The sequence below is a fragment of the Anabas testudineus genome, chromosome 17 (assembly GCF_900324465.2).
Source record: "Anabas testudineus chromosome 17, fAnaTes1.2, whole genome shotgun sequence".
Taxonomy (NCBI): Eukaryota; Metazoa; Chordata; class Actinopteri; order Anabantiformes; family Anabantidae; genus Anabas; species Anabas testudineus.
The window spans coordinates 21,430,676-21,454,887 of record NC_046626.1 but is presented as its reverse complement, the minus strand read 5'-3'; the positions used below and the strand labels follow the sequence as shown (position 1 = coordinate 21,454,887).

Below are 24,212 nucleotides of genomic sequence, written 5' to 3'. Positions count from 1 at the left end.
TTAAGTCTTTGGCACCTTTAACGCACGAAGTTCTGTACAATCAGTAAATAATCATTAATAAAAACAATAAAACAAGAATGAAACTAAAACCAGGGCCCCAGCTGCAGCATGTGACATGGGCTTTAGTTCAGTTTTAAAAGACTCCGGGGTGTTTGAGTCCTGTCTACTGAGAGCAGAGGAGTGAAGGTGGAACAAATGGATTTAGATCAGACTAATAAGCATCTCGTAGGTCAACAGACGACTTCAACTCAGATCTGAGCTGCTGTAAGAGTTGGTGTAATACAGTCAAACTGTAGCTGCAGGTTCTAATGATGATAAACCAGTCATCAGTGACAAGTACCTTTGTAAGTACCTGGATGTTGAGTCATGCTTTAATGAGTAGTGACATATTTTCAACTAAGAGGAGTAAAGTGTAGTTTACAGTGACACGACCTCATCTGGACGGATGAAAATTAAAGACTGTGACAACGAGAACGAAGTTTCTGTTCATCCACATTTAGTTTATGCTGCAACACAAACTGAAGTTCACCTTTGACGTATTTCCTCCAGGGGACTGAACACTGCAACAGGAGATTCACACATAGTTTCTGTAGCAGGAAGTAAAACATAACATTTAACATTTCACCCTACTGTCAGTCAAATTAAAGTGGTTAATTCAAAGGAGGGGAAACAAATGAAAAACAGCACAGAACTAAACATGAAATTTAATGTGTTACAGATGTTTTACAGATGTTTTACGTGTGTTTTTCTGGTTTCAGCGTACAGAGGCAGGTTGTGTGAGTCATTCTGCGTTTTCTAGTTTTATGGCTGGTTAATATTTGATCATCATGAAAGTCCAAAGTCTGACTCTGTGCACAGTTCTTCTCACTGAAACAGAGAAACGATGACTGGACCAGAAACTGACTCCGAAACAAAATGTGGCGTCATTAAGAAAAAAGAAAATAATAATTTATAACCACAAATAAAGAGAACGTGTTTGATGAGGTTAAACAGCACGTCAGAAACAGAGAATATGTTTTTATTTTAACAACATGAGAATAAATGAAGCTGTTTAAAAAAATCGTTTTATTTCAGGTTTGGGCTCAAACTCACTTTTTTCTCATTATTATTATTTTAAAATTTATTTGTTGTTGAGTTTACATTTATTTTCTGAAATTTCACACCGTACAGTTTGTTTATTACTTTTACTTCCAATGAAACTGACTTGAAAAGACAATCAGCAAAATTCAAAGACATCTTCAGGTGTTTACTGAAATATTAGAGGAACGAAGCAGATGAAGACACAAACAACCTGAGAAACATGAGGCTGTTTTCTCTGTCATCATCTCAACATTAATCAGCATTGCTCATGTTCTATGGGCTAAAGTGGAAGATCCCGACAAAGAAGTTCTGTAGGTAAGGGATGTTTAAATCCTTCAGACGCTCCACGTCCTCCGACCTGGTGATTTTATGTTGCTGAGTTAAAAATAAATCAATTAAAATCCAGTCGAGCTGCAACAGAATCGGCCGCTCTATTTGCCCCATATTGTCTTGACAGGTATGTTGGAGTTCAAGCTCTAAATTACAGCTGACGCCCCGAGGGAGGTGACAACAAGTCGGACCAGCTCTGCAACCCACAATCCAGCCTCAGCATCCAGACACACCAGATCCACCGAGAGATCACAGCTCACATGGCTTCGGTTTCACAGGCGCCTTTTTCATGTGTTCGGACCAGAACTTCAGAGACTGAAACTCATCCTGAGAGGAACCCAGACTGTGGACGATGTGGATCTGATTTACTGAGACATTATCAGCATCTTCACAGTGGACTGAAGGCTTTTATTTACCTCCTGGATCCTGAAGGGCAGACAGAAATGTAAACTGCATGAGTAGCTACAGGAGAAGTCAGCTTTCTGGAGAAGAGTCTGGACGATCTACAGGAATCTGGATCAGTCTAAACGCAGATGACAGGTTGGATTTGGACATGGTGGATCTGACATGACCAGACTTTTTGCTTCTTCTTCATTCTGGAGATCAACACTGTGGTCATGAGACTGCGGCAGACTTGGACTTGGACTCTGATGGTGATGCTGGTCCTGCTGGACTTCATAACAGGTGAATCCATATTTCTGACAGATACATTAAAACCACTTTAAGTTTCTACTGGGAACACTGTCAGATTTGTTAATCAATTAATTATCAGGTTTGTGTGTTGGGTGTGGTCATGAATGTGTTAACAACACTGTAGACATTAAGTCTTGTTTAGATAAAGAAGGATCCTGGAGTTGTTGTAATAATAAACTCGTTCTCATTTGATTCAACTTTAAACCAACATCAACATGTAAACTGTAAAAAATCATTAATCTGCACAGAGTCAAAGTTTAAAGTCAGTTAACGAAGTTAAATCACCTTCTGTTCTAAACTTGACTGAGTTTTAGTTTCTTTTTTACAGTGAACTAGTCACAACAAAGACTTCTGTCTCGTGCTCACTGAAGCCAACAATAACAACCAGAAGCTAAAAGACAAAACAGGAAAAGGAACAAACTACAGATGAGAGCTGTTCTTCTCACTCCTGTCGTGTTGCGGTTTAGATAAGAGGCATAAAATAAAGGATAAAAGTAAAATACAAAACACATACGAAATGAAAGTCTTCACGTTTAAAGGGATAAAACAAAAAGTCGTAGAGACGTAGAGGGCAGAGGTCGGAGAGGGAGGAACTCATAGTTTGAGGAAAGTGTCTGACCCAGATTTAAAAGAACAAGTGACTCAGCAGATCGGACCGGTGCCAATCGAACAAATGGACCACGTGGAACACGTTTCTTAAAGTGATGAGCCTCCTGATAAAGAAGAGGAAGCTACACCCTGAGTACACCTGGATGAAAACACACCACAAGGCCTCCAGGTTTAAAAAATACAATAAATAAAATCCATTTTAAATGAAAAGACATAAGTTTGACACTAATAGACATGATGCCAACCAGGCTGAAGGTTGAATTCAGGACACTTTAAGCAGCCTCAGCTTGTCCGTCTTGGTCCTTCTTTGGACTCTGGTACAAAACAGAAATCGTTTTTTAAACTGACCAATGTCAAAAGGTCAAAGCTTGAAACAGACGGACACCATCAGCTCAAATTAGATTTAAAATCAGAACGCTTTGTCCCTGCAGATGTTTGGATGCTCCCGGCTCCCAGCGCTGTCGCCATGGAGTCAGTGGACATGACACACACGCTGACGTGGCGCCCCCTGCAGACTCCCTGCAACACTACAGTCCTCTACTCCGTCCAGTTCCAGGGGTGAGTAACAGTGGGGTTTGTAACGCCACCAACAATAAAGATGATGAGACGAGACGTGTGCTGCAGATTTAAGTAAGACTTTTAAATAACGCTCTAACTGATCATACAGGACTCGTCCAGGTCCATCAAGGTTCTCGGGGCCTGATGTTCTAGTTCTTCTTTTTTGAAGACGTCTTGCAAACTGCAAAATGTGATGAAAACAAAGGACAGAAATAACAAGAGCAACACTCTGTATGTGTGAAGTGACTTTGAACTGAACTGTACAGTTCTGGCTGGTTACAATCACAATCTTTCTCTAAACCTGCTCAAAGTAAAACCAGAACCGAGCCTCATTCAGGACTCTGGACTCGAACGCAGGTCTGCAGTTTATTTACCCTCCATCCAAACCAACCACTGTGTGAGTTACTTCCTGGTATAAAAAGAATTTAACCTAATTGAACAACATAATCATTTTATTACATTCACAGTGTAGTTACATATAAAATCATTTATGACTTCACAGAAACAACAAAGTGACAGAACGTGTATCACACTGAGTCACACACAGAAAGAATGAATTCACCCTGAGGGTTTAAAAGCAGCTCTGCTGATCACGGTGATAACTCGTCTTCACTGTGGAAAACACCTGATTGGTGCAAGCGTTAGCTGAACTGGTTGGAAAACATTTCTGAGTCTTTAACTTCACTTTAACTTTACTTACTGTTTGACTTCTAATGTTTTTGCTGCTGTTATCATCCAAACAATGAACCTCGTTAAACTTAATGAGGGTTTGTTCACACAGCTGAAGGTTCGTCCATTATAGTTAATGTGCTTTAAGACATTAAAATGTCCTCGAATGACCAAACCCAATAACATGGAAATGACTGACACTCCTTTTTAATTAATTACAGCAGGTGTGTCTGTATTAAGACACTCAGAGCTGCTTTGTTTCGGGTTTCACTCAGGAGCCAGTTTCTACATTTGATCAACCACAGACAAAGTTTTAATTAACTCTCTGGAATATTGTTGTGGTCGTTTTAAAGTCTTCAACCAAAGACAACAACAGGAGATGTGTTTAACCCCGGTTCCAAACTAGCACATGTTAAATGATTAACTGTTAATCATCAGTGTTGGCTTGAATTCTTCCCACTGTCTTAAACCTCATCATGAACTTTTCCTCCTCTCTGCTGCAGTGAGCAGATTCACTGTGTGTTCGTTAAAAGTTTGTCCAACATTTAAAAACTAAAAATTTACATTCATGTTCGCACATTTCCCAAAATTCAATCTGACATATTTCACATCTGTGAAAACTTTGAACCTAGATCAGAACTTAATTAAAGTTATGTGAACCCCACCTGCAGAATAACTTTAACAGAACCGAACAGGTCGGTTCCACCTGTCGGACTGAGACTGACTCACGTTTCTGATTATTTCACTGAACAGGAATCTAAACACTTTGACTCAGCTTCTATGAATCACAGCTCTGAACTGCAGCGTGTGCAGGCAGTGGTCATATTAAGGTGCTCATACAGCTCACACGTGCTGAGGGCTCCTTTGTACTGTTGGAATCAGCTAATGAACATCTTGAACGTACTGTGCTGCACAACAGGTCAAAGTGATCAAACTGTGCTATGTACACTTTACTCCTGTTGTAGCTGGAGGGAAGATTTGAGTGCTGCAGGTCTGAAGGTCACAAAAACAGAAGAGAAGGAGTCAGCTTGTCCTGATCTCACGGGAAAACCTTTCATCCATCATAACTGAGGAAAACACTGACAAAGAAAAGTGAAATGACAATGATCCGGTTTGAACTCTTTCTGTGTCTTTGTCTCCTTCAGGGAGTTTGAGCTGATGGTCCTGAACGGCAGCTGGGTGGACGCTCTCGACTGCCAAAAGATTCCTCACAAGCACTGTGATCTGACCTTTGACCTGGGCTCCGACTCAGACTACAACATCCGCGTCAGAGCGCAGTGTGGGTCTGAGCTGTCATCGTGGTCCGAACTCAGCCCAACATTCAACCGCAGACACAGTAAGACGCTGACAGCAGCAGCTTCACTAGAGCAGATGTTCCCGTGTTGATGGTGAACAGAGTGAATAAGTGGGAATTTTATGTGCAGCAGTGTTGACGGAACCGAAGGTGACGGTGACGGTGGTGGGAGACGTCCTTCAGGTGTCGCTGGACAAACTTCCTCTCACTGCTGTCGCCCATGTGACCGTGTGGAGGAAAGACAACGAGCAGCAGGTCAGAGGTCACCTCCCATCGTTTCTTTGCTCCACCTGTCCTTGTTGACTGTGACTCTTGTTTTTCTTACTTTTATTTATTTCTACCTGTGGACAGATCCCTCACTCAGACATCATGCTGTGTTGTCTCATGTAAAGTAAATGAACAGACCTGTTCCACCTGAGTTGTGTTTGTCTCTCTGTCTTCCAGGCTGCCGTCTACACGGTACCAGCTGAGCAGATGGTTCTGCAGCTTCCCGACCTGCAGGAGGGGGCCGAGTACTGCGTCACAGCTCAGACTGTGTTGCACACACAGCAACGCAGCAGCAGCACTGAAGCTCACTGTGTGTCCATCACAGGTACAGGTGTGCAACAAACACACACACACACGTTTGGCCTTGTTTCTAGTAGCAACCAATGAAAAACATCCTCGTTAGACACATCAACCATCAATTTATTTTAACGTGCTCACTAAGAATAATCTGTCATCACATCATGTTTTTCAAATACTGACCTTGAAATAGTCAGTAAATAAATATCACTAATAAAATGATGCAGGTTGCTTTAAATGTTCTGCAGAGTGTAAAGACAGACAGAGTCGTGTTTCACTGTCGATATCTGACTTCTGACTCAGCTCCAGGTCCAGATGTTGTGTGGAAGACACCGACCACTGTGACTGCTACTGTCCTCCTCATGGCAGGGCTGCTGTTTGCCGTGTTCTGGTCCATCGTCCACTGCCGTCCGGATCAGTGCCAAACGTATTTCCAGAAGGAGCAACTGCCTCACTCACTGGTCAGTCCCACAGCTAGTTTTTACACCCTGGATGTAGTTTTTGTATTTTTGGTAATGATTTGTGAATTCAAATGAAAACAGATGATTTTTCTACAGATGTGACTTCAGGTCTGAAAACTTTGCTAAATGAGAGATTTCAGTTTTTGATTTTTTATGTTTTACTACATTTTTAAAACGTCTATTTTCACGTTGTCATCGTGAGTTATTGTGTGTAGATTGATGTTTTCTGTCATGACCGTGTTTCTCCAGGACAAACACAGTAAACTTCAGTCAGGACTTTTACTAAAATAATAAATCTGCTCAGTATTTAATGAGGCCTGATTCTTCTTCATGTGTTTTCTGCAGGAACATGTGCAGGAACATGTGCAGGACGTCCTGATGAGCCCTCTGGAGACCGAACACTGTGAACAGATCCACATCGTGCCGAGTGACAAAGACTGAGCCACATTCAGCAGATGTCTGTTGGACCAAAGTCCTGAGTCGTTGTGGATTTTACAGAGAATAAATGTTTCTAGAAGCTGCTGTTGGACTCAGTTTTCCTGTGAACTTAGAGGGTTTGTGTTGAATTCAAATGGAAGCAGATGGAACAAATAGAAACAGAATCCAGAATGGGAGAATCCTGAGCTGCTTTTTAAACTGAGCTGCTCTCAGTCCGATGGACCAGGACTGGAGTCTGAAGGGGACAAACAGCAAGACCTAAAACTGTGAAAGACCATTTGAAGACGAGGAGAGATTATTGACTTTGTCAGGTGATTGTTGGAGTTGATATTAAACCAAACATCATCTCAGGGAACAGTGTTACAGGAATCTGTCCCACAAAAAGACTGAGAGCACAAAGACATGAGACAGAGTTCGACAACACAACTGAAACCAGTTCAGACTGAGTCAGACTGGTTCTGTAATGTGTTTGTGTTTCTCACAAAAACACATGCTGATGTTAACATATGTGAAAAATTAAGAATAACTAAAAAGTCTGTTTGGATTATTTTTCATATTTTATAATTTTACATTTTACCATGAGACTTCATGAAGTGAATAAACTTTTTCTCTGTGTGTGAGAAGCTCTGAAGGTGAAACTTTGACTTCTTCTCAGTGTCGTGATCAGATGTGTGTTTGATTTGAACAGTCTAGCTAAGAATCAATGATCAGTTAGGATCTTTTAGAAGAGTTAAAAAAAATAAAATACAGGCAGATAGATTGAGGACGGTGTTGTTTCACATACAGTGAATCTACACAGGAATGGCCAGTGTGCAGATATCAGGTTTGAACTATGGGGGAAACAACAGGTGTCCAGACAGGTAAGAGATCAGGTGCAAACACAGGAACACAGTGAAGTCAACCAGTGGACAGGACAAAAACAGCAGGGTCTGAAATTAGACATTAGAAAAATAAACTCGTCATGATCAAATGTGGATCATGGAGAAAATAAGATGTTGACATAAAGGTTTTTTAAAGTACAGGAATAAAGTCACACAACACAAGCTCACACAAGTTCAATAAAACCTTCTTTATAGTGATTTGAAAACAGGCTACAGTGAAAGTAACGTGCAGTGGAAGAAGCAGTAAAAGTGGTTGGACCTGCTACAGCAGTGTTTCTCCATTATTTTCTGTTACGCCCCCCAGGTAAGAACTAAACATTCGCGCATTTGGTGTCTCTTGAGGGTTTGTTTACTACACTTCAAACCTCCCGCAGTAATACTTTCTGCGCACACTCTCACAATGACAGCGCCACTGTCATCTACTGCTGTGCTGGATGTGCAATTCCACTTTATTCAAGTACGGCCAATAAACAGGTTTCCTGGGGTCACACTGTTTGAGAAGCACTGAGCTAGAGGAAGGTGACAAGACGACAATAATCAAACCACAGCCGCAGCATCAAACGTCCAGATGAACAAATGCAGCAGCACATCAAGCACTTTAATGTTCGTCTCCTAGGATTAGACCTTTTACCACTTAACGTCACTTTAGATAAATTATATGTAAAGTTAAAGTTCTAAGGTTACGTTTGTTCATTTACAGACGTAAAACATTAAAGTGAAGCTTGACATATTTTTTTTATTTGCTGTTCTTTTCTATTATATGAAATGAAAATTGAATTCCATGAATAACAATGATTGTAGTGGGTAATAATATGTTTCTGTTTTTATTTTTAGTGAGAAAGAAAATGATGAAGATCTAAAATGAAACAGAGAAACATGGACAGACGTGGGTTAAATAATGAACTGGCCATAAAAAGAAAAAACATGGAAAATATATTAAAAAGAAGCAAAATGTTTTTTTATTGCATGTTCACAAATAGAATAAGAGTTTAAACAGTGTTTTATTGAATCTTCAGTCTCCTTGATGATGTAGAGCTGGTTGAAGAGGAGCTGGACCTGATCTAATCCAGTCTACATGAGACAGCAGCAGCATTCAGATGTCTCCTTTAAGATAAATAGAGTTTGAACAGTGTTTCTAAAACATGTTTACTAGGATTAAAGGATTAAAGATGAGAGAAAAGGTCTCTGTGGATCCAGAGTCACTTTAACTAATCAGAGGCTAAATTCAACTTCAACTTGTTGGATTTACTGATGAACACCAAACTGTCTCTTCGTCCTCCATCTGGATTCTGGATTCATTTCAGGACTGAAGGACTAAACCTGGACCTCATTCAAACTTTAAAGAAGTAAGTTTGTCTTCTTTGTTTCTTGATTAGCTTGTTGAAGCTAGCCACATTAGCTGCACAGTAATGCTACACGGCTAACGTGGCTAACGTGGTTAGCTTCTCTAAAACTCTAAAGTAGGAGATGTTTTGGGCTAATTTCACAGTCAAGATGTCACAGAGACGTGGTTTAAAACCTTTAAAACTATTTTAAGGCTTTAAGGATTAGATTGGATGATGGTGAAGCAGCCTGTTTAAAACCAGCTGCTTTTAAAGGGGTCGATTAATATAACCTGTGATTTACAGACACATTTAGTGGATTTTCAGGAAGCTGCTTCTTAAAATTAGCATTTTAAAGTTTACTCAAACACAGTAAAGTTAATTTAATAAAAACAGTATAAGACTTACGTACTCCTCTAAGAAAACAAAGTATTTAAAACACGTGTGTGTAACAGGAGAAAACTAAAGACTCAGTGAAGTATTGTTTTTATTGTTTTTATCAGTACTGGTTGATAATCATTAATAATTGATTGTAACTGTGTAGATAATTACACATTTGTTCAGTCTGTAAGAGACAAACTCACTGATTATATTTAAAACCACTTTACACAGACTGGATCATGTTAATATGTGAACCTTGAGGTTTCTAAAGGAAACATCACCAGTAGGTTACTTGACTTTTATACTGTTTTGTGCCTAAATCTTCAAATCGAAGTTCAAATGTTTTACAGAAAGAGTTTCTCTTTCATAACCAGCTGGTTTATCAGTTCTATTTTAGATGTTGACTTATACATATTGATGCTGATTACAGTACAGTGTATCATCATAACTGAAGCTGTGCTTCCACCCTGTGGACACACACAAACTATAAACTGTGTGTGAGAGAGTCTGGTAGTTTTTATTTAAATAGCTTAAGATCAATCATCACAACTTTCTCCAAAACTAGAGACATAATCCATGATGGATAGGTCCAAAACGTTCAAACCAAATTAGAGCTGTGCCACCTTTGTACAGTGGCGAGAAGAAGTATGCAAACAATTCATGGTTTTCAGCATGAATTTGTCCTAAAATGTGTTCTGATCTTCATCTAAATCAGGAGTATTAACAAATATAATGTGAATAAAATACAAACAAACAAACATGTAACCAAGGAGTTTTTGATAAATAGTGAGATTTAGTTGTTATTGTGTTTGTACACATGCCACTAACATTTTAGTTAAATCCGCACATTTAGCAGAGCTGGATATATGTCACTTGTAGACATGAATATGAACTATGATCATAAAAAGATCTGAATTGAGCATTGAGGCCTGTAAAGTAAATGTGGCCTAAGAGATCAACAACAATACACACATTTATTATGACATAGTTTCTCCATCATGCAAGAGAAATAAAACTTTACTACGTAAAACAATGAAATATAATTCAGTACATTTCAATAACTTTTGAAGACATTTATTAGATGCATAAACTGCAGGTTTAAATCTTTAAGAATAATAGTTTCAGTATCAGAAGATCATAATTTCATACATATGTTAAACAATCTTAACAACATGCAAAAATCCTTTAAGGAAAATTATTTATTATTTAACCAGGAAGCAAAAGATATTTGTTGATCTTATTTCTCATTAAATGTTGCAGAGGTTGCAATAATATCAATGTAAATTCTTAATTTAGAATTTACAGAAGAAAAGCATGAAAAAAGCAGAATATAATGAACTTTAATATGTTATAGATGTATATTATATTATTCCTACTATATACATATATATATATATATATATATATATATATATATATTGACCTCGTCTTGGTCTGAGTGAGAGTCACCTTTTTATTGGTCTTTGTCTCAGTATCAATGACTTCCTTATTTTGGTAGATGTCAGTATAAGTGTCAGTGTCTCAGCCTGTGTGTTGGTTTGTCTCAGTGTTCTCTTGGTCTTGGTTGATTCGGTTTTTCTTTGTCTGTTTTGTTTGACCCTACGTATGAACTCTGTAGAGCAGGGGTCACTAACAGACGACAGAGAGGAGGGATACAGACGACAGAGAGGAGAGAGACAGACGACAGAGAGGAGGAGAGAGGACAGAGACAGCAGAGGAGAGAGAGACAAGACGACCAGAGAGGAGAGAGGATCAGACCGACCAGAGAGGAGAGAGAGACAGACGACAGAGAGGAGAGAGATACCGACGACAGAGAGGAGAGCTACAGACGACAGGAGAGGAGAGATACAGACGAACGAGAGGAGAGAGACAGACGACAGAGAGGAGAGAGACAGACGACAGAGAGGATGAGAGAGGACAGACGACAGAGGAGAGAGAGTACAGACGACAGAGAGGAGAGAGAGACAGACGGGGACAGAGAGGAGAGAGAGACAGACGACAGGAGGAGGAGAGATACAAGGACGACAAGACACAGAGAGGGAGAGAGACAGACCGACAGGAGAGTAGAGAGACAGACCGACAGAGAGGAGGGAGAGACAGACGACAGAGGGAGAGAACAGACACAGAGAGGAGAGAGAGACAGACACAGAGAGGAGAGAGACAGACGACAGAGAGAGAGAGAGACAGACGACAGAGAGGAGAGAGAGACAGACGACAGAGAGGAGAGAGACAGACGACAGAGAGGAGAGAGAGACAGACGACAGAGAGGAGAGAGCCGACGACAGAGAGGAGAGAGACAGACGACAGAGAGGATAGAGGACAGACGACAGAGAGGAGAGAGACAGACGCAGAGAGGAGAGAGACAGAGACAGAGAGGAGAGAGACAGACGACAGAGAGGAGAGAGACAGACGACAGAGAGGAGAGAGAGACAGACGACAGAGAGGAGAGAGACAGACGACAGAGAGGAGAGAGAGACAGACGACAGAGAGGAGAGAGACAGACGACAGAGAGGAGAGAGAGACAGACGACAGAGAGGAGAGAGACAGACGACAGAGAGGAGAGAGACAGACGACAGAGAGGAGAGAGAGACAGACGACAGAGAGGAGAGAGACAGACGACAGAGAGGAGAGAGAGACAGACGACAGAGAGGAGAGATACAGACGACAGAGAGGAGAGAGAGACAGACGACAGAGAGGAGAGAGATACAGACGACAGAGAGGAGAGAGAGACAGACGACAGAGAGGAGAGAGACAGACGACAGAGGAGAGAGAGACAGACGACAGAGAGGAGAGAGAGACAGACGACAGAGAGGAGAGAGAGACAGACGACAGAGAGGAGAGACAGACGAGAGAGGAGAGAGAGACAGACGACAGAGAGGACAGGGAGACAGACGACAGAGAGGAGAGAGATACAGACGACAGAGAGGAGAGAGACAGACGACAGAGAGGAGAGAGAGACAGACGACAGAGAGGAGAGAGACAGACGACAGAGAGGAGAGAGACAGACGACAGAGAGGAGAGAGATACAGACGACAGAGAGGAGAGAGAGACAGACGACAGAGAGGAGAGAGACAGACGACAGAGAGGAGAGAGACAGACGACAGAGAGGAGAGAGACAGACGACAGAGAGGAGAGAGAGACAGACGACAGAGAGGAGAGAGATACAGACGACAGAGAGGAGAGAGAGACAGACGACAGAGAAGAGAGATACAGACGACAGAGAGGAGAGAGACAGACGACAGAGAGGAGAGAGAGACAGACGACAGAGAGGAGAGAGAGACAGACGACAGAGAGGAGAGAGATACAGACGACAGAGAGGAGAGAGATACAGACGACAGAGAGGAGAGGGACAGACGACAGAGAGGAGAGAGAGACAGACGACAGAGAGGAGAGAGATACAGACGACAGAGAGGAGAGAGAGACAGACGACAGAGAGGAGAGAGATACAGACGACAGAGAGGAGAAAGTTGATAAAAGGACGGTGAGACAGCAAAGAGTTTTTAATTCGGACTCCTTTTTGGTCATATTACCCACTGGGAGAAAACTGTCTTGTCAAACGTCATCATGAGACCAAACACAAAGGTTTTGAACAAACATACCCACTGAAATCTGAAGTGTGATCACAGAAAGTTTCTAGTCTCAGAGCTCAGTATGACCAGTCCACCAGTTCACTTTGATGTTACATAACAATAAATTTGTCAAAAGGTTTTTGAATTGTACTGAATTAATTTGATTTGACAGTCAAGTACTGATTACACGCAGGCTACTTGATAATATATCACAGTAAATAGTTAGACATTATAATCTTCTGGACCTTTGCTTCCAAAAATATTATATTGTATGTATATTAACTGGACCTCTTTAAATTTTTGTGGAATATACCTGATGTAGGAGTTCCTCTCCTCTGTCTACTTTACTCATGAACTCAGCTTTTTCTCTCATGTCCTTAAGAGACTGAACTCGTTTCTTCCAGCCTGGCTTTAGCTCATGTTTCTCTCCCTCAATCAGCATATCGATGTACTCAGGAGTGGACAGAGGATTTGGCTTCAGAGCGATCTCTTTAAGTCTGTTTAGACACTTGATAGACCTCTCTATCAGTTTCTTCACCTCATCCTGCACCTTCTTATATTCATCCTTCAGTTTGTCAATCAACACCTGAACAGGTGCCTTCGCCTCTGTAGCTTTTAGGTATTTTTCTTTCAGCTCTTCCACTTTTCTCTTTTCTTTAACTTCCTCATATTCCCATCTGTACTTCTGATTAAAATGTACATTCCAATAACATTTCCCTGGGCACTGTTTACAGTATCCATAATTATCTATTGTACAACAGTTTCTTTTATCATTATCATTGGCTCTCCAACAGGGATAGTGACAGGTCACATGACACGTCTGACAGTTGTTGGCATAGTTTCCAGAACCACAAATATCCACCTTATTAGGTTTTGTGACAGTGACTTCAATCTCAAACTTCTCATTTCTGCTGATCTCTGCTTCGTGTTCTTTAACTATTTCTCGTGTCTCTCTTATCTCCTCAAGCTTCACTAACCCAACTTTAACCTGCTTCTGTAAATTCTCAACTGAAACCTCCAGCTCTTGTCTTTCTCTGAGAACCTCGTTTGTCAGTTTCAGGCTTTTGGTTTTTATTTGATTGAGAGCAACAAAGAATCTCTTCATGCTTTTTGTTCCCATGTTCCAAAACATCTGATCAAAGTTTTCATCTTCATCATCCTCACTCGTGTTGTTTGCACCTGATCTGCTTTCAGCAAACAGAGCTGAGTTATTGAATTTGAAGTGAACTGGCAGACCGTCTTTTGTTTTAGGACATGGGACACCTGAAACATTGATCGCCTCTAGAACAGGAGGACGTTGACCATCTGCGAAAGTCACCAGAACTCTGATGTTTTCTGCCACATCTTTACCAAAGATGGAGAGAATTGAATCAAACACATATTTCTGTGTTGGTGTGAGTCGAGCTAAAGACGACTGAACTACAAAACACACAGCATCAATTTCACTGACGCCATCGTCAGAAGAGAAGAGATTACGAAGCTGTTCTACGATCATCCTGTCTCTGTCTATGCCTCTTGTATCTCCAAACCCTGGAGTGTCAACGATGGTCAGTGAGTAATCTACTTTAAATCCCTCCTGATGGTTGATTTTATACACAGTAACTTCAGACGTCTGGTTTTCAGTTTGTGATTTTAACTGATCCTCATTAACTAACTTGAACCGATATGAATCCTTCCATTCGACACCTAGAACATAATTGATCATCCCATTGATGAGAGTTGACTTCCCAGCACCAGTTGCTCCAAGAACCATGATGGTGCGATTCAGTTTAAAGGACTCTTTACCAAAACTAAAACGCCTGCACCCAGATACACTGATGTGTTCATCTTTCAATGGAATTCTATAAACAGGAAGAGGTCCTGTCTGAGGTTCCAGCAGTTTGCTTTTATCTTTAACAGCATCAGCAAGTCGTTTACTGCTGTTTGAAGCTTTAGAAAACATCACGGTAAAGGGAAGAAACAACTGGAGTATTTGACAAGAACAAGCTCTGTGTGTCTTTCTGTGGTCAGAGAACGTCCTCCACTGTGATGCTGATGCTGCTTCTGTTGTGGTGAATCTGCACATATTGAAATATATTGAAAATTAAACTATCATTCTACAGTTTGAATCAGCAGCAATGAATCTGGTAGAAATAGACAAAAAAAACTTTGTTGTTGACTTTTCTCAAACAGATGTGTTGTTATTTCACAAAGATGCTCAGAATGAGACCATTACTACTAAAATACGAATAAACAAAGTTCCTCTAAAAGTATTACTGTGTTCTGTTTTGTACTTTAATATTTACATACAGACATTATTAGTTACCTTAAATATTATCTGTCATCTGTAAAAATGCTGCACAGAATCACACTGGTTCAGTCTGGAAAACAGGACAGAATATCATGTTATTTTAATTATTTTGTACTTTGTTATTTATTAAAAAGTGTTTTACTGAGCAGTGATGGAACAAACAGCTGTTCACACCTGTCAGTGATAGTTTTATGATTTTGTAAAATGTTCATTACACAAACTAACTGCATGACACTGTGCATGTTTGTCACAGCGTCATAACTAAGTCTTTAGTTAGTTTTATTTTTAATTTATTGAAACAGGTAGTTCCTCTGGGTTTAGCCAAGACGGCAGCTTTAAGTTTTATTAAAATTCAACATGAAACACAAAAAATCTGATGCATATTCTTAAAACCCAAAACTCTGTACAGTGTGTTTACTGTAAAACTGAACTAAACTACCACAATAACACAAAGTCGAAGCTTCAGCATCTGAGCAGAAAACATCCAGCTCCTCAGAATGGACCCAACACAAGGTGATTAACCTTAATTTGTTATAAGGTACATGAATCCTCATGAATAATTTACACTGAGAAGAAAAACATGATGAGATGCATCAGGGTCAAAATGGACTAAATGTGGCAGGAAGTCAATGAAAAGAGGCTGTTTTCCGTCTCTTACTGATTGGCTGCTCCTCCTACGGTAGGTGGTGTTTCGTATCGTATCTCTTCCTGTTGTCGACACTGACTCGCTTTTCAGTTGCTCTGTTTGTTTCGCTAACTTTAACAAACTTTAAACTAATTCATAGTGTTAGTAAAAAGCACTACTGGCGTAAGAGTTATAACATACATCTGTGTTGCTTAAGGACCATTCATAATACTTATTACTCTTGTTTTCTTGTGTTGTGAGGTCTGCTAGCTTAACTCTGTTAGCCATGGCTGCTTCTCCCTCTTCTTCTTCTCCCTCTTCTCCTCCTGCTCTCTCTTGCTCGGTGTGTCACATGTTTAGTTTTTCCTCTGCCTCCTTTAGTGAGAAGGGAATTTGTAATAAATGTAGTTTATTTGCAGCTTTGGAGGCGAGGCTGACTGATTTGGAGACTCGGCTCCGCACCGTGGAAAACAAGCCAGCTAGCCAGGTCCCGGTAGTCGGTGTGGAGCCAGCTAGCATAGCTCCTATTAGCTGTCCCCCGGCAGTTCCCGAGCAGCCGGGAAGTCAGGCCGGCTGGGTGACGGTTCGTAGGAAGCATAACCCTAGACACTCGCCCAAGGTTCACCACGACCAGGTTCACGTTTCCAACCGGTTTTCCCCACTCAGCAACTCACCTGCTGAGAAACCCACTCTGGTTATTGGCAGCTCTATAGTCAGAAACGTGAAGTTAGAGACTCCAGCGGCCATAGTCAAGTGTATTCCTGGGGCCAGAGCGGGCGACGTCGAGTCCTATTTAAAACTCCTGTGTAAGGATAAACGTAAATATAGTAAGATAATAATTCACACAGGAGTTAATGACGCCCGATTACGCCAATCGGAAGTCACTAAAATTAACGTGGAATCAGTGTGTAACTTTGCTAAGACGATGTCGGACTCCGTAGTTTTCTCTGGACCCCTTCCCAATCTGACCAGTGACGTCATGTTTAGCCGCATGACGTCATTCAACCTCTGGCTGTCTAAGTGGTGTCCCGCTAACAACGTGGGCTACAGAGACTAAACCTGGGCTGATTAGAAGAGACGGCATCCATCCCACTTTAGATGGTGCGTCTCAACTCTCTAGGAATATGACAGAGTTTATTAGACGACCTAAACCCTGACATGTCAGAGTGGAGCCCAGGACGCAGAGACGCAGTCTTACACACCTCTCTGCAGCTTCCTTACAGCCGTCACCCCCCAAAAACTACTATAACCCCATAGAGACAGTGTCTGCTCCCCGAGTACCTAAATTATTTATATCTAAAACTAACACAAGAGGAGTAATTCATAAAAACCTAATAAAAATAAAGACGACTCCTCTCTTAGAACAAAATAACAAGACAACAATCAAATGTGGACTTTTAAATATCAGATCTCTCTCGTCTAAATCCCTGTTAGTAAATGATTTGATAATTGACCATCAAATAGACTTATTCTGTCTTACTGAAACCTGGCTGCAGCAGGATGAATATGTCTCTCTGAATGAGTCGACCCCCTCAAGTCATGTTAATTATCATGTTCCTAGATGCACAGGTCGGGGTGGAGGAGTAGCAGCAATCTTCCACTCAAGTTTGTTAATCAACCCCAGACCTAAACATAGTTTGAATTCATTTGAGAGCCTCACTCTTAGCCTCTCTGATCCTAACTGGAAAAATCAAAAACCAGTCCTGTTTGTTATTGTGTACCGTCCTCCTGTCCCTTACTCTGAGTTTTTAACTGAATTCTCAGAGTTTCTATCTGATTTAGTTCTTAGTGCAGATAAAGTCATTATAGTGGGTGACTTCAATATCCATGTAGATGTTGATGATAACTGCCTCAACACTGACTTTAATTCACTATTAGACTCTAAATGTAAATAAACCCACTCGCTGTTTTAACTACACCCTTGATCTTATTCTGACATACGGTGTGAAAGTTGATCAGTTAATAGTTTTTCCCCAAAACCCTCTTTTATCTGACCATTTCTTAATTACATTTGAATTTACATTACCAGACTTTACTAAACCTACAGATAAGATTCACTACAGTAGATGTTTATGTGAAAATACTGTTGACAAATTTAAGGAACTGATTCCATCTTTTATTTCAGAGCCATGTACCAACACAGAGGAAGGCAGTTATTTCAACGTTACTCCAGCACAAGTGGACTATCTTGTTAATAGTACTGGTGCTTCACTTGGAACAATACTTGATACTGTTGCTCCTCTGAAAAAGAAACTAGTGAGTCAGAGGAAGTTAGTTCCATGGTACAATTCACAAATCCGTAGCTTAAAGCAGAAATCACGTAAGTTGGAAAGGAGGTGGCATTCCACCAAATTAGATGAATATTGCCTAGCCTGGAAAGAAAGTTTAATAATATATAAAAAAGCCCTGCGTAAAGCTAGAACTTCATATTACTCCTCATTAATAGAAGCAAATAAGAACAACCCTATGTTTCTTTTCAGCACTGTAGCCAGGCTGACAAAGAGTCATAGCTCGGTTGACCCTAGTATTCCCTCAACTCTCAGCAGCAATGACTTCATGAATTTCTTTACAAATAAAATCATAACTATTAGAGAAAAAATTGATCAGATCCTCCCTGCATACAGCATGGATTGTACAACAACTCTAGATCCACGCTCGTACTTAGACTGCTTCCTCCCTGTAGATCATTCTGAATTAATTTCAGTAATTAATTCCTCTAAACCATCAACATGTCTCTTAGATCCCATCTCGACTAGACTCCTCAAGGATGTCTTACCTTTGATCAGCACGTCCATATTAGATCAGATCAATCTGTCTTTACAAATAGGCTACGTACCACAGGCTTTTAAGGTTGCTGTAGTCAAGCCCCTACTCAAAAAGCCTACTCTGGACTCAGGGGTCTTAGCGAATTATAGACCAATATCCAATCTGCCCTTTATCTCTAAAATCCTTGAAAAGATAGTTTCTAAGCAATTGTACGACCACCTGCGTAGCAATAACTTGTATGAAGATTTCCAGTCAGGATTTAGAGTACATCATAGTACAGAAACAGCACTGGTAAAGGTCACTAATGATCTTCTATTAGCATCAGACAATGGACTACTCTCTATACTCGTCTTGTTAGATCTTAGTGCTGCATTCGACACTATAGATCACAACATTTTATTACACAGACTGGAAAGGAACAGCACTAGAGTGGTTTAAATCGCATCTATCGGATAGATTTCAGTTTGTACACGTTAATGATGAGTCTTCCATGCACAGCAAAGTCAGCTATGGAGTTCCACAGGGATCTGTGCTTGGACCGATTCTTTTCACGTTATATATGTCCCCTTTAGGCAATATTATTAGGAAACACTCTATAAATTTCCATTGTTATGCAGATGATACCCAGCTATATTTATCTATGAAACCAGGAGAAACTAATCAATTAGTCAAACTTCAAGCTGCTTAAAAGACATAAAGGCCTGGATGACCTCCAATTTCCTTCTCCTAAATCCGGACAAGACAGAGGTTATACTGTTTGGGCCTAAAAATCTCAGAGACACTATGTCTAAACACATTCTCACCATTGATGACTTAGTTCTGGCCTCAAGTAATACTGTAAGAAATCTCAGAGTTATCTTTGATCAGGATACCTCCTTCACTTCATACATAAAAGAAATCTCTAGAACTGACTTTTTTCACCTAAGAAACATTGCTAAAATTAGGAGCATCCTGTCCCAAAGTGATGCTGAAAAACTAGTCCATGTATTTGTTACTTCCAGACTGGACTATTGTAATTCCTTATTAATGGGATGTCCCAATAACTCATTAAAGAGCCTCCAGTTAATCCAAAATGCTGCAGCCAGAGTTCTGACTGGAATTAGCAAGAGAGATCATATTTCTCCTACGTTGGCTTCTCTCCATTGGCTCCCTGTTAAATCCAGAATTTAATTTAAAATTCTTCTTCTCACTTATAAATCCCTTAATAATCAGGCTCCATCTTATCTTAAAGACCTCATAGTTCCTTATCTTCCAAGCAGAACTCTCCGTTCTCAGACTCCAGGTTTACTTGTGGTTCCTAGAGTTTCCAAATGTACAATGGGAGGCAGAGCCTTTAGCTACCAAGCCCCTCTCCTGTGGAACCAGCTCCCAGTTCAGGTTCTGGAGGCAGACACCCTCTCCACATTAAAGACTAGACTTAAAACTTTCCTTTTTTATAAAGCTTATAGTTAGAGATGGATCAGGTGACTCTGAACCATCTCTTAGTTATGCTGATATAGGTTAGTCTGCTGGGGGACCTCTACTGATAAACTGAGCTCCTCTCCTCTCTCCTTTCTCCTGTATCAATGCAAATTCTACCATTTCATGTCATTAACTTTGTGTCTTCTCTCTTGTAGTTGTGTTTCCTCCTCTCTGTCTCCCTCTCTCTGTACTTTTCTGCAGGTATCCTCGGCCTGGAGCTGTACATCTCCAGAATCCAGTTCATCTGCCCAATGTTCTTGATGCTTGTTGTTGTCTTATTGCCTGCTGTTCTTTTCTCTCTTCTCTTTCCACTCACCCCAACCGGTCGAGGCAGATGGCCGCCCACTATGAGCCTGGTTCTGCTGGAGGTTTCTTCCTCTAAAGGGAGTTTTTCCTCTCCACTGTTGCCTAAAGCTTGCTCAAATGGGATTGTTGGGTTTTCTCTATAATTTTTTGTATAAATATTTTCTGTAAGGTCTTAAACCTTACACTGTAAAGTGCCTTGAGATAACTTCTGTTGTAAATTGGCGCTATACAAATAAAATTGAATTGAATTGAATTGAAATAAAGTTTATGTAGAATTATAGTGGACAGAGCAGCTGACTGACAGCTGCTGGGTGTTTGGAGACAGAGGATTGATTTTCTCTGTGTCACTTTGTTCATGAAACAACAACTGGAGCTGAGAGAGGATGTTGTGAACGAACAGTATCAGACATCTGTTGGTTATAAATACAACCTGGATTAAAGTTAGTGAGTAATAATAATAACTTAACCGTTAGTGTACAGGTCAGGTCCAAGATTAGTATGTGTACGTTTGTAAAATTGTAAAACTGCATTGTTCCAATAGTTTATTTCCACTTGTTTTTGCCTCCTACAAAAGGCTCAAAGCCTTCAAGACATTAACATCTGACATTCTATCTGTGGTTGAAATGTGTAATTCTGAAGTACAGTAATAATTTTAAGGCATTCCTTTTGTAACTATTATTATTTGCTTTTTGAAAATGTTCTGAATGTAAAGTTTAGATGCACTAAACATGTTTTTGATACTATTGTTAATAAATAAAATATTACATACACAGTAAATAGTTGAAAATATTTGTTATATTTACTGTTGTTCTTATAAAACTAAATTATTTCTTTGCCTATTAGTTGATTAATATAAATGGAATAATCAATAAAATGCTCCAATATTAAAAGAATCAACAGTGGCAGCCTCTAAATTAAGCAAAGAACAGAGGATATTACAAGCTCCTGTTACTTAGAACATTTTATATTTTACTCACAGTTGGTTGTGTTGGATTCTCAAGCTGCTGATTGTGTTGAAGTGCAGAAAGAGTCAGAACCTACACGACCAGTGTTTGTAGAGTCTGCAACAACATTTGAGAATGTCTGTAACAAAGTGCTGGAGAAAGTCAGCAGCTGATAGGAAACATGAAGCACATTTTAAAATAACAAATCATGATTTTGTCAAATACACAATAAGTAATAATTAAAATAAATGATGCTTATTTTTGCATTAGGATGAACTCTGATTTTATACGTTTTCTTAAACTTCTCAAACTGAAATCTGAGCAAAACAATGACAACATCCATATTGCTAAGATTTTCATGAACATTAGTTCATTAATACCTTCAGCACAACAAACTCTGAAACAAGAGATGAGGAAATTAATTTACCTGGATCCCAAAAAGCCAAACCCACCCATTCAGATATTGGATCCTCCAGGAAAAGAGAACGACTCACTGTGAGCTCTCTGGTTTTACTTTTCTCGCCCTCTGAAACAGTGAGACAACAATTACTAGTAAAAGTGACTTATAGACAGATAAAGTGAGAAGCAGATGCTGTCGTACCTTAGTTGTGTGATGCATTAGTTATTGTTTGTTATTTTGCAGATAAAATATTAATTTAATGGATTTAAGCTTCACACAACAATAAACTATTCTGCTCTTTACTCATTTAAATAGTCTGAAAGTCGACCTGTTGGTTTAGAAATTCAGGGTTAAATTAAAGTTCCCGGCTGTCAGCTTTGTTCTGGTGTCAGAACTGAAGCATCATTCAGCTCGACAACCATTGAAACAACAGATAAAGTAAATGAACTCAGTAACTGTTCAGTGTGTTCAGCAACTTACCGAGCAGGTTGTCTCTGATGAGGAAAGACGAGGCTTGGGCTTCAGTTTCCTTTTTGTAGCTCCTTTATAAGCTCACACACCTGTGAGTGGGCGTGACTTCACTTTGTGCATGAACTTATAACTATTACTGAATAAATCACATTACTCAGGAAATGATGAACTCAGTATTATTTCATTTGATGGTAGAAGCACAAATATGCCACTCTGAATGGAAACAACTCTTCCTGGAGCACTTTACTTTAAAGTTTCTCCTTGACGTAGATAATTTGTCTTGTACCTCATTTGAAAGTTGCTTTGGAAAAAAGTTTCTGACGAAATGTAATTGTAATGTAACTGTAAAATATATAATCAGGAACATAAATTAAGCACATTTTGAGGGTTTTTTTCTTATAAACTAAAACTGAAACTAAATCTTCTCCATATTTTCTATAGGTTACTTTTGCTTTTCTCTTCCTCTTCATCTATGAAAGACATCCAGAAAACTGACATAAACTGGTTTGGTTAAGGAAACGACACAAGGTGAAACTCATTCCTGGAATTCTCACCCTTCAAACCTGTAATGAAGCAGTTTAGAAGTTTTCCATCCAAAGTTCTGTACAGTCGGTAAGTGATGATTAATAAAAGACAGTAGGACAATGACGACGTATATAGACCATGACCCTAGTTGCAGCATATCAAACAGTCTCTAGTCTTTAATTTGCTTTTAAAAGATTCCAGGCGTTTGAGGATTATTCCGTATTTTTATTTGAGATTTTCTGAAAAGAAAATTAAACAGAACAAAAGTCCTGTCTACTAAGAGCAGAGAAGAGTAGGTGGAACAAATGGAGTTAGAAGATCAGACAAACAAGCTGATGACAAACTATTTAGGATCTTGTAGGTCAACAGACACCTTAGTAACCTCTGAGCTGTAAAAGAGGCCAGTGAATATAAGAGTTGGTGTAATTCAGTCAAACTGTGGCTGCAGGTTTCTGGACCATCTGGAGTTTTCTTATGATCTAATATGATGAACCAGACGACGACACGTCACAATAATCTTAGATACAAAAGCATGAATCAGTGTCTCAGCGTCAGTGAGAGACAGAGAAGATCGAATTTCAGATCCAGAATTTGCTGGATAACATTAGACCACGTACGTTTTGCACAAAGCACCATTTTATTCAGTCTAAACACAGATAAAGACAAATGTTGAGCTGGTGGAGTTGATTACGTTAACACGTACTTATACTCTAAACATCTTTATAATTAACTTTTTCATAACAGCTTAAAGACAAAATGTTACCCTATAAACCCCCGTGACCTCTGTGTGACCCCTTTGAGGGGCTCTGAACCCTCTGGAAGAACCACTAGACCAAAGTATTGAACCACGTATAGGGTAGAAGTACAACAGTGATATGCTGCTGACAGTTCAATGTGACACATGATACTAAATACTTTTACTTTTGTTTTTGGGAATACCTCCGTGTTGACTCATGCTTTGATGGGTGGTGACATATTCTACATAATATACATTTCTCTCCTAAAACGTTGTCACTGTTACAGTGACTCTGACTACGAGAACAGCGTTTCTTCTGAGTTTATTCTGTGTGTTTTGTTCTTTGTAACTATGTTAAATTATAATGTTAATAATAATAAAAGTCCTCCAACCTTAACGTCTATCTACAGTACGTCATTTGATACTGCAGATACGAACCATGTAGCCGAGCAGGTGTCTGATGGCTCCGTGCACCAAAATGGCGGCTGCCGCCTCGTGCAATGGACTCGAAATGGCAGCTGTCGTAACACTTGACCCTGAACAATGAAAAAACTGCTGTGCAGACAAAACTCTGGTTCAGGTGGAAAAAGATATGAGTTCCATTAAGTTACTAAATAACCTATAAGCAGTAAACATGTTTAAAGATTTCTACTTTTCTTTAAGAATCAGTCTCCTGTGTTACGTTAATACCTACGATACTTTTCTATATAGTTATTATGTGATTTTAGATTTTTCTTCTGTTACTTTAACTCTGTATCATTTAGAGTTATCATCACTGGGACTTGTTGACATTTCAGACCAGGATCTTCACTCTGTGATTGAAAGAAATAAGTCGTTTT

At 39.8% G+C, this 24,212-nt stretch overlaps 2 protein-coding genes and 1 long non-coding RNA gene across 7 annotated transcripts; 1 reads left to right on the top strand and 2 right to left on the bottom strand.

Annotated features, from left to right (window-relative positions):
* The first annotated feature begins 1,623 nt into the window (after positions 1-1,623).
* Positions 1,624-8,680, top strand: crfb16 (cytokine receptor family member B16). 5 transcript variants are annotated; one of them, XR_003299730.2, is made up of 8 exons: positions 1,629-2,094; positions 3,144-3,270; positions 5,085-5,275; positions 5,364-5,488; positions 5,678-5,831; positions 6,101-6,258; positions 6,604-7,229; positions 8,412-8,680. XR_003299730.2 is itself a non-coding variant. In XM_026374897.2 (7 exons), the coding sequence occupies exons 1-7, from the start codon at positions 2,028-2,030 to the stop codon at positions 6,547-6,549; spliced, it is 864 nt and encodes a 287-aa protein (XP_026230682.1). In that variant the 5' UTR covers positions 1,624-2,027; the 3' UTR covers positions 6,550-6,697. The 5 variants fall into 5 exon arrangements, 4 of the variants coding, with proteins under 4 accessions (XP_026230682.1, XP_026230680.1, XP_026230679.1 ...); XM_026374897.2 differs by lacking the exon at positions 8,412-8,680 and having other exon boundaries at positions 1,624-2,094; positions 6,508-6,697; XM_026374895.2 differs by lacking the exon at positions 8,412-8,680 and having other exon boundaries at positions 1,628-2,094; positions 5,367-5,488; positions 6,604-7,334.
* Positions 8,681-13,090: 4,410 nt separating this feature from the next.
* Positions 13,091-14,902, bottom strand: si:ch73-170d6.2. Its single transcript, XM_026374854.2, has one exon. It carries the CDS (start codon positions 14,789-14,791, stop codon positions 13,142-13,144), a length of 1,650 nt encoding a protein of 549 aa, XP_026230639.1. The 5' UTR covers positions 14,792-14,902; the 3' UTR covers positions 13,091-13,141.
* A 114-nt stretch (positions 14,903-15,016) lies between these two features.
* LOC113172103 lies at positions 15,017-21,790 on the bottom strand. Its single transcript, XR_003299733.2, has 3 exons — positions 21,669-21,790; positions 21,275-21,358; positions 15,017-15,209 (listed from the first exon to the last, which is right to left on the bottom strand). It is a non-coding gene; the product is annotated as an uncharacterized LOC113172103 (long non-coding RNA).
* Between the last annotated feature and the right edge of the window lie 2,422 nt (positions 21,791-24,212).